The sequence below is a fragment of the Danio rerio genome, chromosome 15, assembly GCF_052040795.2.
Source record: "Danio rerio strain M-AB ecotype USA chromosome 15, GRCz13ab, whole genome shotgun sequence".
Lineage (NCBI taxonomy): Eukaryota > Metazoa > Chordata > Actinopteri > Cypriniformes > Danionidae > Danio > Danio rerio.
Window position 1 is genome coordinate 20928433 of NC_141035.1, and position 14831 is coordinate 20943263.

The 14831-nt window shown below is 36.1% G+C and overlaps 2 protein-coding genes across 5 annotated transcripts in view; both read right to left on the reverse strand.

Annotated features, from left to right (window-relative positions):
* LOC147840601 (uncharacterized) overlaps window positions 1-14831 on the reverse strand; it is a 570564-nt gene that overhangs the window by 12723 nt on the left and 543010 nt on the right. The gene's annotated exons all lie outside the window — the stretch shown is intronic.
* Window positions 1-14831, reverse strand: part of zbtb16b (zinc finger and BTB domain containing 16b) — a 105651-nt gene that overhangs the window by 12723 nt on the left and 78097 nt on the right. Inside the window, exons 5-6 of one of the 4 annotated variants that reach the window (XR_015509295.1) lie at window positions 11543-13732; window positions 11236-11324 (exon numbers count right to left, since the gene is read on the reverse strand). Coding sequence is in view for 1 of the 4 variants with exons in the window: in XM_087283988.1 (XP_087140114.1) it covers window positions 13562-13732 (171 nt within the window). In the remaining 3 variants the exon portion in view is untranslated. Of the gene's footprint in view, window positions 1-11235; window positions 11361-11440; window positions 13733-14831 lie in introns of those variants that run through there. The other 3 variants (XR_015509294.1, XR_015509293.1, XM_087283988.1) reach the window with 3 other exon arrangements.

The window sequence follows — 14831 nt, forward strand, 5'->3', positions numbered from 1 at the left end:
TGTATAATTCATGATCTGCAGAACGGTATAGGGCAATGTTTTCAGAATGAGCCTGTGTTGGTTTAGTGAATCAAGTACATACTGTGCTACCAGTGAAACATGTCTGACTAATAAACAAATCTTGCCTAGGAGTCAGTTACCTTTAATAAATCAGAAGCATACAATACAAGCTATGGAAACGGATTTCCATAGCTGATTCTTTTAAAGATTGTTCACAAATATCTGCCCATACTAAAATACAACGAGCAACACCATAGACTTTGGTTAGGAATTGCACATTTAAAACAAATCAAACGTACCAATATGGCAATATGAACAGCTCAAAAAGTTACTAGTTAAAGTAAGTGTGAAACACTAGAGTGAAAAAAGAGCGTTTCTTTTAAAGTGAATCAAATCACACCAGTGTTTATGCATTTCTTTAATACTACAGCATTTAATAATGTTTTGAGCCATCTTTTCATACTTATAATCTGTTTTTAGTGTAGATTTATTTGATAATTTCAATATGTGACTTTTTAATTTTTAATTGTTTATTTGGTAAAATGAAGTTAGATTAGTTTACATGAATGTATTTTCTGACTAACATGTGCAAAACAATAAACAACACATTTATTACAGTATTTATCTTTGTTACCATTAGTTTCTACCAGGGCTTAATTTGTGCCCGAAACACGCCGGATCAGCCACCAATGAAATTTGATCCGGCACCTCATTTTACCTATCACCCTTCTTAACCGCCCTCCTCCCCTCAGTGTCCACTGTTCACTTTCACTTTCCTCTGTGACTCCCCAACCCTCTTCACTTTCGTCCACGACAACTAACCCCACTGGCTCTTAACTTACGTCCAACCGGGTAACATGCCAGATCCGATCCCACGATTTGTCCGGGATCTCGCAATTCACTTATTAAGCACTGGTTTCTGCAGGTTTTACTAAGTCAAATTTAAGACTTTTTAGGATCTTTTAAAGACCATGAAGAATAAAAATTCAGACTTATTAAGTCTGGGACTCACAGACCTTAAATACACGACTAAAAGCTAAGGATTTTTTAAAAATGGCTAAGCAGGAAAAAAAATTTACTTGTCCCATCCATTATTCTAATTTATTATTTCTTGGATTTTATATTTCTTATATATTTTAAATAATCTGTCAAAACAAGCAGACCCTAGCAGTATACAAAAACTCTTTAATAACTAAATATATGCACAACAGACTGTTATAATATTAGTTGTGGATATAGTTTGAGATGTATTGTTGGTGATAGGGTGTGTGGGATCAATTGGATAGCTTTTCATTTATTCATTTTCCTTCAGCTTAATCCCTGATTTATCAGGGGTCGCCACAGCGGAATGAACCGCTAACTACTCTGGCCTATGTTTTACGCAGGGGACGCCCTTCCAGCTGCAACCCAGTACAGGGAAAGGTATAAACAAAGGAAAATTAAGACCTGTTTAAAATGTTTATGACCTACAAGTCAATGTTTAATTAAATTTAAGACTTTTTAAAAACTAAAATTGTGTTTTTAAAATGTAAGGCTTTTTAAAATTAAGGTCCATTAGTTTACATTAATATATTTACTGACTAACACGTGCAATTTAAGGATTACTGGCGTCTTTGTCGCTGGTAAGCTTCGGGTTTTCCCACTACTGCTCCATAATGAATAAAAAAGGAGTGGATTTGACATAAACATAACTGGTTAATGAAAATAGTTGTTCATTGTTTAACTCAGTGCATTAACTGATATTAACAAGCAAAACTTTGGATTTTAATAATGCATCAGTAAATGTTGAAATATGATTAATAAATGCTGTACAAAGATGTTTACACTTAGTTTATGTTAGTAAATACATTAGCTAGTGGAACATTATTTTAAAATATTACCTTTAATTTTAATATTTATATTTGAGCAAAACATTTAAAGCTTAAGGTAAGGGTTTAAAAATCAATACAAATTTATAGTTCATATGCAGTTTATTGTAGTTTAAGACTAGAATTCAGTCATTTTAGTTTTAGCCAGTTTTGGTTTAAGCAAACGTTTTTATATAATTTTAATGAAAAAGATTAGCAACAAAAATGTTATAATGTTTATTTATATATAAGGCAATGAAATCAAGAGCATACCCTGACGAGTTCACACACTTGTTTCAAACAGCATGAAGCTGATTATTAGTCGTTTCAAACTGCTTAATTGGACACTAAAATGACTAAGTTTGAGCTGTATAACCACATTTCAAAACAAACTTGAACTAACTAAGCACCCATAAATTGGACAGGCAGAAAGTTGCGCTCATATGACAGAGTTATTAATATTGAGTAAACATCACAAGGTGCTGAAAGGGGGAATTATCAGGCCCATTTCTCTCATCTGGCTTTTTCTAATGTCAGTGATCAGTATGTGTCTGATATGCTGTGATTTCAAACGCCGGCCGCTTGCTAATTGCCTCCCCGCTCTGACTAACAGCCCCTCATATCATTTCCTCAGACAGCAGCGGCACATAACGCTCGCAATATTTAATACATTTCAGCCCGGGCGGCGTGGCTTTAAAGTCATCTGCGGTGACCTATGCTCTTCATTATCTCCCTGTCCAAGTGCCAGCCGTGCCCGGGAATAAATTGTGTCTCTTGTTATGTTCCGTCATGCTCCGACTTAAACCCTCCTCTTAAGAGACAATGCAGAAATTCCCCAAGCACGTTCTCTAAGCCAATCGCGAGCCGCCATTCACATTGAAATACACTTCTGGCGGAGATGAATGGGTTTCTATCTGGGCTGAGAGAGAAAAAAAAAACAACACAGGCTGGGAGAGATGAGATCCCTAGTGAACAGATATGAGATGATAGATAGAGTGGCAGTCTTTATGCATCTGTATCAACTTATCCGATGCACCTTCTGAAAGCCCTCCAGCCTGTCTGTCATTAAAGTTAATTGCCCAGAGGCGGGCAGCAGGCAGGCCAGACTCACAACACCACAGGCATGCTAATGCGCCAACGCCGTCTGCTGCGAGCGCATGCTAAACACGTCACGTTGGAGGAAATATCCACAGGTATCTGCTTCACTGCGCTTTTCTGTCTTCAAAAGTCTACTTTTGTGCCCACAATGACATACGGGGAGTTAAACGGTGCATTAATAGCAGCTATTGTCAATGGCGAGCTTCAGGTTTTCATGCTTCTGCTCCATAATGAATATAAAAGAAGTGGATTTAACGTAAACATTGTTAAATATTGAGTGAGCCCTGACAAACGGCTTGAAAGTCAAGGCCGAATGACCTGCAGAGATGGTCTGTGCCATAAGCGATGTGAGCTTTGTGCGGCGTACCATCAAACACAGCTGTGAACATAGACAGCCGCCACTGTCTGCAAATGGCCTGGCAGTGAAATGGAGAGCGAACAGGAATGGCATATTAATGAGAACAGGCTACATGCGCAGAATGAAGAGAGGAGCAACTGGAGACGCACGCAGCCCATTGTTTGATTTGCCCTTCACATTGTAAATGCAATGCAGATTGTATTAAATATACAGGTAGGTGTTGGCAGGTTGTTTACCTGTTGCCTGTTATGTTGTGAGAAAATTACACATTACAGATGTTATTAATTACTTATGATTTGATGATGCATCCTAAAGTATTGTAGTTGAAATGACTGCTGTTTTACTGGCAAAGCGTTCTTCTATTAATATTATTATAACTATACAAATATTCCTATCTTATCTAATCTTATGGCAGTGTGTAACTGAATGTCAGCTAATTAGTGGCTAATTCATTTGAATTCATTATTTGTATATTTTCATTCATTCATTCATTTTCTTGTCGGCTTAGTCTCTTTATTAATCCGGGGTCGCCACAGCGGAATGAACCGCCAACTTATCCAGCAAGTTTTTATGCAGCTGATGCCCTTGCAGCCCCAACCCATCTCTGGAAAATATTTGTATATTTGTGCATTATTTTTTACATATGTGTTTATACAACAGTTCTGTCCAGTTCTCGAATTTGATTGGCTGATAGCCGTGTGGTATTCTGCAATAACAGCACTCCAACAGCCTCCTCAACCTTGTGTATTACTATGCCCACATAAAGTGACAGCAGATCAGTAAACTCACAACAGTTTGACAAATGTTGCAGCTGTTGGACAACATAATGCACTTTTGAGGCTATTTCAGTATACATGTTTAGATTATAACTATGCAGTTTATTTATAAGCATAGTGCCTATTTTAAAAATGAATAATTTAGGAGATACAGCTTGTCAACATGCATCAGCTTGTCATACTGAGCAGAGCAAAGATGGTTGACGTTGTCCATCCACAAGATGGCAAAGAGAATGCATAATAAGCCCATAGAAGCTGATCAACATTTTTATTAAACGGATAAGTTACATTCTAAGGTGATCTCTCTCTTTTGTTTGTTGTAGTGCTGTATTTATAGTATAGTAATTATAGAGTATTGAATGTTATCTGGGACTCACATATTAGGGATGTATGTATTTTGTATTGGCCACTCTTTGTATAACCCTAAGTTACTTTTTGGTTGGCCATCTGTCTCCTGTTTTCATTACTGCAGACTAGTTCAGTAAAAGAAAGGAAGAAAGAAATGCCTGCATGTGCCTGCATTTTTCCTTGTTGTACACACAACAGTAACCTGGTAGTGTTTGCGTTGCTTTGGCTTTTACGAAGTTAATTATTGTGATCTCCCGATTGCAACAGAGAAATACTGGGAAATGTCTCTAGACTGATGACATTTCATGCCATTCAGCCTTATAATCTTAAACTGTGAGCAAAATCACCTGTTGTCATCACTGTAAATTACGTATTATGAATCATTTAAATTCTAGCTTTAAAGTGATGTTGGTGAATTAGTAATGGCTTCTGATGTTCTGACTTCAGCTTCAGATGTGAATGAATGGCGGAAGTAGTTCCTCTTACAAAAGAATTTTTGAGACTCTCCATGTTTGATTTTTATTTTATATACAAGAATCTGCCATCAAACTACTGTATAAATGCAATATCACACTGGTAGCAATGTAATATGGCTGTATATCGTCACTGGTGGGACAACAATGCACGCCTCCCACCAGTGCTGATATACAGCCATATTGCACTGCTACTTGTGAGATACTGCTTATATATATGTTCATACAATCTAATCAAACTTCAGTTCATGAATTTGGGATATAAGATACATAGAAATTCATATGAGCCATTACCAAAATGAAAAATAGTTTTGTTTTCCTTGAGATCAAAATAGTTTGAAAACAAGGTAAAATTACATTTTTTTTTACACATTTTTTTCTTCTTATTACTATTGATAGGTTAAGGTTTAGTTAGATGTTAATATAAAGGGGTACATATTACCAATTTTAATAAAAATGCCATGATAAACTGTAGGCAAGAGATAGTACATTGGAAAATTTTAATTGTCATTATTTACTCACCTTTTCCACACCAGTTAGAGTTTTTGCCTTGTAATGAACACAAAAAAATTATATAAAAATATATATCTCCTTTTGTGTTCAACAGAAAAAAAAAAAAACTCAAACATTTATGGAACAAGTAAAGGGTGAGTAAATAATAAAACAATTGATTTTTGGGCAAACTATCTTTTAAAGACTTTAATCATTACTGAGATAACTGAACATGGTTTTTATCACCATCAACTGGATACTTTACTTAAAATAACTGTGAAACATGCAAACGACAGAATAACACGATCTTGTCACAAAAGATTGATAGGTTTCCTCTGTGCCTGGCTTGTGATTTACATAGGTTAGAGTTAACCCACTATCATTGTTCACCAGAACAAAGGATAGTTAAACTGTAATCTTCTCTATAGTGAAAAAAGTAAAACTAATATCTAAAGAACAGCATCTCTAAATTAATTGTACTTAATAGTACATTAATCCAAAATTAGATTTTAATGAGCTAAATTTACACTAAGACATTTGTTTCCATTTGTTTTTTGCGTGTTTTGGCTTAACATTACTATAGGAAGACACACGCTAGGATTTAATACTCTTTAAATTTCTGTTACTTTGAGGTTTTGTAAGAACTGTGAAAAGTAAAGCCTGTGGTTTGGAAAAATTTACTTCACTTTATTTGAAGTGGATCATAAATGTTTTTCAAAACTGTCTTAAGACAAGAATGGGTGTTTACTTTTGAAAAGGTAACATTGAAAAAAGTCGGTTGGGTTAGTTGGCATTTCTGTGTGGAGTTTGCATGTTCTCCCAGTGTTTGGGTGGGTTTCCTCCGGATGCTCCTGTTACCCGCATAGTCCAAAGACATGCGCTCTAGGTGAATTGGGTGAGCTAAATTGTCTGTAGTGTATGTGTGTGAATGAAAGTGTATGGGTGTTTCCAAGTGGTGGGTTGCAGTTGGAAGGGCATCTGCTGCATAAAACATATGCTAGATAGGTTGGCGGTTCATTACACTGTGGCGACTCCTGAATAATAAAGGAGTTTTCAAATGTTTTCTGACTATCATGCACTACCTGACAAAAGTCTTGCTTTCTATCCAAGTTTTAGGAAAAATAAATAATAACTTGACTTCACGCACGTCGATCATTTGGTTTTAGAAGATGGCTAATATGAAAGGCAAAGGCCTCTAAACCAGTGGTTCTCAAACTGTGGTACGTGTACCACTACTGGTACGCAGGCTTCCTTCTAGTGGTACGCAGAGGAATGAAATATGTCATGTACATGCTTAACACATTTCAAAATTTATCAAAAATGATGTATATAATATGCCATATATGACATATAGCCTATATTTCTGAGGTAATATGCCACGTTTTTTAACTGCGCAGAGTTGTAGCTGCTTTACTGGGCCTACTACGCTACTGTATTTCAATACTACTTATTTTGGTGGTACTTGGAGAGACAATTTTTCTCTGAGGTGGTACCTGATGAAAAACATTTGAGAACCACTGCTCTAGACCAGGGGTTCCCAAACTTTTCAGCCCGCGACCCCCAAAATAACAATGCCAGTGACTCGCGACCCTCAATATCCTCTGAGGTGGTTATAAATACAGAAACCTTGCATGCAATGACGCAGACACACCAATTAAATTTGTGCCAGTGCTTTAAATGTGCCAGAAAGTATAACCTGATGTTATAAAATCAAAATGCATCTGTCGCTATTGCTGCCTTTAAAATAATGTAATTACCTCAGGGTTCGCAATCCAATAGAACTAGTAACTATAAGCTACTATAGTAACTATATAGTATATAGTAACTATAAACGACTATTTTTATTTTCAGTATAGTTATGGATAAAATATGTTAATTCTTATGGTTTAATAAAAATATCGATTTTTGGAAATCACCAGGCGACCCCCCCTTCATTGCCCCGCGATCCCTCGGGGGGTCCCGACCCCCACTTTGAGAACCACTGCTTTAGACCACGCTTATTTTAGCAAAAAAACATATAAACATACCTTGATTTTTAATGATTTCATTAGGACAGTAAGGTCTGACTTTGCTTAGACAAAACTCTTGTCACTTAACAGAAATAATGTACAGTATAGAATATAAAGTCATGGTGCAGTGGAAAAGGAGTTACTTGTGTGTCTGACTCTCTTGAGCTTGGAGGACTGCATCATACATCTCTGCAATGACTCAAATAGCTTATTAATAAAGTCATCTGGAATGGCAAAGAAAGCGATGAACTCCCAGAGTTCATCAAGATTTTTTAAATTCAACTTTAAGGCCTCGTTTATCTTACCCCAGACACGCTTAATAATGTTCATGTCTGGTGACTGGGTTGGCCAAACCTGTAGCAGACCTTCTTGGCTTATAGGAACTTTGATGTGGAGGCTGAAGTATAAGAAGGAGAGCTCTCCTGTGGTTTGTAATCTAATAGGCAGCACAAATGACTTGCTAACTCAAGCTGTGGATGTTGCCATCCACTCTGCAGATCTCTCGCTTGCCCCCATACTGAATGTATCCCCAAACCAGGATTTTTCCTTCACCAAACTTGACTGATTTCTATGAGAATCTTGGGTCTAAATAAGTTTCAATAGGTCTTCTGCAGTATTTGTGATGATTGGGATGCAGTTCAACAGATTATTCATTAGAAAAATCCACTTTTGCAAATGATCAGCTGCAAGTCAATTTATTATTTGTTGCTCTTATACAACTGGGATCGACAAGACTTTTACACAGTTAGTGTACTGTATGTTTACAGCTCTTAATGCATGCTACAAGTTACTTTATTTATTTTAGAAATACCTGACATTGTTAATTTAATGGAGTGCAATAAATTTATTCTCTGGGATGCAGTTTTGTGAACTGCTATTGTGGTATAAAACAGAAATGGTAAGTAACAGCGCTGAGTTTGTTTTCAGTTCGGTTTTATTGTTTAAACACTTCTTGCAATTCAAGTAAAGCAAAATCACATATTTCTTGTTGAAACAGCTACAGTATTTGACATTTACTCAGCCTCCGTTAGGAGCGTCAGAATGTCCTTTCAGATGTTGTTCTGGAAAAACTCATGCACTCGGCGGTCTGTGGCAAGATGGAGCGCATACTTAATGCCTCGACTCTTTAAAAAAACAACCTCACTTCATTTCTGGCCCTTCTTATCAAAAATTTACATGTTGCGTCTAGACTTCAACTGTCTCTGACAATCTTTCTGGTATTTCAGGTCAGACAGCGAGAGCGAAAGCAAGTGAAAGATGCTCTCTTGCAAGCAAATCTGGCAGCTCCATTTTGTGCTCTCTGTTAAACAATTTGAATTGACTTTTTTGTTTATTTTGTCATATTATCAAGTACAGAGATCATTGTGTTTGGTATAGTTTGATCATTTCCTCACTCCATTACTTGTTTTGTTTTTTGTTTTTTCTGTTGAACACAAAAGAAGACATTTTGAGGAAAGCTGAAAACCTGTAATGGTTGATTTCCATAGTGTTTGGTTTTCCTGCTATAAACCTCAATGGTTGCAGGATTTCAGCTTTCTTCAAAATATCTTCTTTTGTGTTTAACAGAAGATGGAAACGACTAAAGGTTTGAAACCACCTTTGTAGTGAATAAATAGTGAGCATATTTTCATTTTTGGCTGAACTATCCCTTTAGATACTGAGTGCTCTAATATTCTGTGCTAACGAATAATAAAAGATCTTCACACATATTTACCAGCAAATATTTGAAGGTTTTTCTCCATCTCATTATAATTCACCAAAAGTCCTTCTTCCTCCTAAATTCTCTTTTTCATGTCATTTTATTGGGTCATTCGATAACCGAATTCTCCCACATAAATTCTCATCATGTAGAGAATGGCAAAAAAAGGTCAGGTTTGACTTACTGTGTGTGTAATGGAGGGGCTTGACTTTAAGCTTAAAAGTTACCCTGAAGGAAGCCGGAGAGAAAGGGGGAGGTGAGGAATATAGAGAAAGAGACAAAAGACTGTCAAAAGATAGTCTGAGCCTCAGATGGGCCGCCCACAGACTGTAGGGAGATGAAGTTTTGTTTACAAGTTACCAAGCTGAAAGAAGTCACCGGTTTGACAAAGTTTGAGAAGTTCTTGGCATTGAATCGTGATTCAGAAGATAAGTTTTAGGCAGTGAAGAGCGAGTTAAAAACAAACTAGCCTTTATTTAAGAAAGTTATCACTGTATTTGTTGAATGCTAGCTTTCTGTGTACGGCTATTATACAGTAGCTAGCATTCAATAAACAGAGTGGTAACTTTCTCAAATAATGGCTAGTTTGTCTTTAACTCACAACAAATTTACTGTTAATTTACTGTTAGCATTAGGATCTAAGGCTTTGCTTGACCCTGGCATTAAGTTGCTTTTGGTAAACCAGGTCAAAAGTAGAAAAAGGAGGCACATTGGCGTTTATATCCAATGTTTTAAACTGTCACTTTAGTTCACTTTTGACTGATTTAGGAATGCCTTTACTTTAGATTGCTTAAGGAAAATTCTTAAGACTCATTTTTTTAGTAAAGTGTTTAATTTATGATTATCACTGTCATTTGGATGCTAGAAGCTTGTAATTCTGGCAGAATTTTTATTTGTTGTCATATTTCTAGTAGCTTTTTGAGTTTTAGAGAAGCGCATCTTAAATAAAACATATTATTATTTTTTTGTCCATGACTGGCTGCAGGTAAGGGCTTTTTTTTCTAGTATTTGAATCTAATACTGTGAAAAAAGCTCAAACAATTAGGAGAAAGATTTGGAGGTTGAATTTGAAGAGGATGAATGGGAAGCAGTAGTCTCTGTTATAGAAGGTACAGTACTGTGAGAGACGCTAGAAGTAAACTTATACATTACAAGATAATTAATCGATATTACTGGACCCCAGTAAGACTGCATAGGCTAGGATTAATGAAAAATAACCACTGATGAAAATGTGGTCATTCTGTGGGCATCTTTTTACATTTAATGTGGAACTGTAATTTGGTGGCTCCATTCTGGAAAAGAGTTCTTCAAAACCTTAAGAAATGACTGGAATAACCTTTACCTTATTCACCAAGAGTCTTTTTGGTGATACATCTACTCTACGGAAGGGGATATATAAAGCACAGGCTGGAATCATCGTTGCAAGATGTATTATGGCTGTGAGACCGGTGCTGCGAAATTGGAAAAACTCAGATACTCCCTATTTTAAGGATTGGATTGAGCTGATGACTTCTACTGCATCATATGAACGTATGTTGGCAAGACTTCAGGACTCCACCCATACTTTCAATCAGAAATGGGGTAGCTTTTTACAGTATTTGGAGAGCATGTAAAGGAAAAACTGAAGGGTTGTTAATTTGGCTGTCTGTTGTATTATTTTATATTTAATATGTATGTCACAATTGTTGTGATATGATATTAATTATAATTTGTTTAAATCATTTTCCTGAATGTTGATTTTGTATTGTAAAAGAAGTGCAATTATTAATGCTCCAATTTCCCCAATATACAACTGAATGCTGTTGGTCAGAGTTTAAAACAGGACTGATAAGAGATAATTGCCTTATGTTGCAAGAGTATATTTTTCTCAATAAACATAAATTTAGAATCATTAGAAAATAAATTATACTCATGTATTTACTGCTGAGTACATAGACCTACAGATTGTTGTGCTTACATTTTAGTTTATTATAGTTTTTAAAACTTTTATAACAATGTTTATTTTTATTTTAAAGAAAGTTTATATTGAAAAATTGTATGGATGCAAATAGAGCTTGCTTATATATATATATAAAATAAAGTCAAGTAATGTAGTTTGTCCTGCGTGCTCATGTTTTTTTTTAGTGTATTTTTTTAGTGCAATAATCTTTAATCTTTATTCTTTTTTTAGTGCATTAATTTACTTTCTTCAGGTGATACAAAACACAGACATTTCACACAATGCCTTCCTCAGTATGTGACACAATCCTCTTACTCCACCCTTTTGACCCACAGTCAATCACATTAAGTTGTTATTTAAGACGACTGTCAAAAGGGTGGAGTGAGAGGATTGTGTCACACACTGAGGAAGGAACTGTGCAGAAATGTCTGTTTTTTGTATCACCTGAAGAATGTAAAATAAAAACTATGCAAAGAAAATATTGAATGACTGTGAATCATGACCTTCTGAACAATATTTTTAGAAAATAAAAACATTTTGTAAATTCTCTTACTGTCCTTTGACTCTGCTCGGGGGGTATATTTTTTGGCAAAGCTTAAATATTTTTGTTAGATATACATCAAGTTTTACATTATGATTATGATCAAATATTAAAATAATGTTAGAAATGCTAAGAAATTGCTAAAATTGAAATCTAACAAAAAGAATAAAGAATGCACAGTAATAATCCAAAACATCTTCTGCAGACATTCTGGATTTAACTATTTTAATAACTGAAATCTTACTTTAATCCAGCCTTACCAGTTTATTTCTCACTGTATGAGAATTGAGATTTTATGAGATTTTTTATGAGATTTTAGACGGTCTCTCCTTCAATGCTGTGCACTTTGTTTCTGCAAACTATCTTCTTTACAGTTTACACCTGCAAAAAATTCAAATCATTTTTGTGTTTTACTTTTAGTCTATTTCACATATCCATGCTCAGGTAATTCTGACTGCAAAGGTCTGTGTGACCTGGAAGTTGCTAAGACTTTTATTTCAGTGTGTTGATGTACTTTCAGCTGAAACAAAATATTAAGTAGAGGCAGGGATTATTTTTTGTACATTATTCCCTCATAGCAACTTAATGGTAAGAGGGGCGTTGTTAGGAATATTGTAGCTAAAGCTGTCAAACTGACACAAACAGAGAACTCGCCTGTCAGGATTCTGCCACTTGTTAATTCTTGTTTTGGCGGCAGAGTCCAGACATTAGTCCTCTCATATCTTGTATGCTGTGCTCAGCTTGAGTTTTCTTGGGTCGAGCAGTCATATTTCCCTTCATTGTCAGTCATTGTTATTGTATGAGTGCCGCCTTGGCTGTGCTCGGGCCATGCGCGCTCCATGAGCCCATCTCGTCCTGGTGTTTGTTGTTCTGTCTGTAGCATGCTGTTTCATTCTCAGCGTCTCAGTTTGCACTGAGCTGAAACCTGCAGGTTGCATGTGTGAGTGCACGGTGAGTGTTTTTATTTATTGTGCATTTGTGTTCAGTCTTCTGTTGGTGCTGTGTTTAGCTAGTGGTTGATTTTTACATGCGCCGCATGCTTTTGTGTTGTGTTTCAAGTAAACACGCAGTTAATGAGTTCTCTCACTGGCTGCGTGTTCTAGCTCAATGTGAGCACATGACTTGTGTTGTTTCTTTTTAAGTCGGGTGCTATCCTGTCTATTTTCTAGTCCCACCCTCTTTGTTAACCTACTATTAGTTTATTCAGTTCACCTGTTTGTCTGTTAATTCTTTCTGGTTATAGTCTCCTCTTGTCTGCTATCCTCTGCCAGTTCGTTATATGTCCTTCATACATGGGTCATCGTGTTTCACTCATGCTTTGCCTTGTCGTGTCTTGCCCTGTCCAGCCCTTCTCAGCCAAGCTTGTTAGCCTATTTGTGTTTTAATTATGTTTTCTCCCCTCTGGGTGGTTTTGTTGACTTTTTGTTTTATTTTTATTATTAATGAATCCTTCTTCTGATTCATTTGAGTCCTCGCTCCTCTTCCCACCCACCAACTGTGACACCTCCATTCCAAATGTGGAAGCAAATGGTCAGACTTTGATTGGAGATTACCAAAACAAACATTGTTTTTTTTTTTCTGTGGATTAACTTGTATTAATTGTTTATGTAAACAATAACAATATCTGCTAGCAAAATAAAACAGTTCATTTTGATTTGACATGGACTTGATCATGAATCAAAACAAGTATCACCACATTCTAATGCAGCACAAAAAGATATTCAAACAGGTTCAAGTAGGTATTTTTAACACCTAAATGAAAGAATATGTACCTGGCTTTTGTGAATACACAGAAATCAGTCTTTTCTAAGGCTAAGCCAGAGGTTTATATAACCTTAACAAGACCATGTGAGCATGCTCCTCCTGAACAGAATCTCAGCTTGCGGCTCGCTTGGCCTTTTCTGCATTATATGGAGGTGTGAAGTTGTTAATGTGCTTTTAGATGACTCTGCAGTGTGAGTGGTGTTCAGGTGAAGCTCACCTGTGTGCGAGCGGAGATGGCGTTTGAGCGCTGTGTGGCTCGGGAAAGTGCGTTCACACTCGCTGCAGATGTAGCTGCGCATGCCGGCATGAATCTCCATGTGCTGCTGCAAAGCCTTCTGGGTCTGGAAACGCTTCCCGCATAGCAGACAAAACACCGCCATGTCTGAGCCTGGAGAGAGGAGACAAAACGAGAGAGTTTTAGACTTCAATTAGTGTTTAGAGAGCAGAATTTGGATTGCATTTATTTTGCTGCTTAGTACATTGAAGGAAAATGAATAGGAGGGTCTTTATGTTTCATAATGGATGAGGTTAAGAAGACTTAGACTTATTGCCTTAGTTTCTCTTCTCTCTCTAAAAAAAAAAACAGTGCTTTCAGTATCTATGGCCAATCAATAATGTATCTTTCAAGTAAAGCTGTCTCTAATTTAAAATCTTTGTGAAAGCCCAGTGGTGGGCTAGCGAACAGCAGGCTGGGATTGACTTCTCACTCAATCAATCAGCATTTACGACAGAGCGCAGAGGGGAAAAAAATGCATTAGTGCCTGAGTCACATAAAAATGAACCGCTACACTTCACTGACAGCTCGTCCGTAATGTGAGTTTTGTGTAAATGTACTCAGACAAGTAGCCCGATGCCTGCTTCTTTCATTCTCTCCAAGTTTAAGGGCCGACATTGATTATGAAGGGCCATTCAGGAGCTGGGAATGGGTCTTCAATTTTTTTTTTTTGACTAAGGTCAAAGATGGCAAAGCGGTAATAAGACTTTATAAAAGAATATGGAAGAAAAGGGATTTTTTGGATCAATAATAATGATTTTTTTTTCTTAATAGTTATTCATATTTAATCTTATTAGAAATGCTGAAATTCGAAGTTTCATTTAAAAAAATTCATTCATTCATAGCGTAAATATTATTATTATTAAGATGAATCATTTAAAAATCACTATCGTTATTATTAATAATTTAAATCTATCTAAAGTTGAAGTCAAATGTATCAGCCCTCCTGTGATTTTTTTCTTTCTTTTTTTCAAATATTTTCCGAAAAAATGTTAAACAGAGCAAGACATTTTTCACAGTATTTGCTCTAATAATTTTTCTTCAGAAGAAAGGTTTATTTGTTTTATTTCGGCTAGAATAAAAGCAGTTTTAAATTTATTTAAAAACCATTTAAAGATCAATATTGTTAGCCCCTGAAGCATTTGGTGTGATCATCTTCATTGAGTTTTTTCAACTGCGAGTGATAAATGCGATTAAAAAACGAGGCATGCAG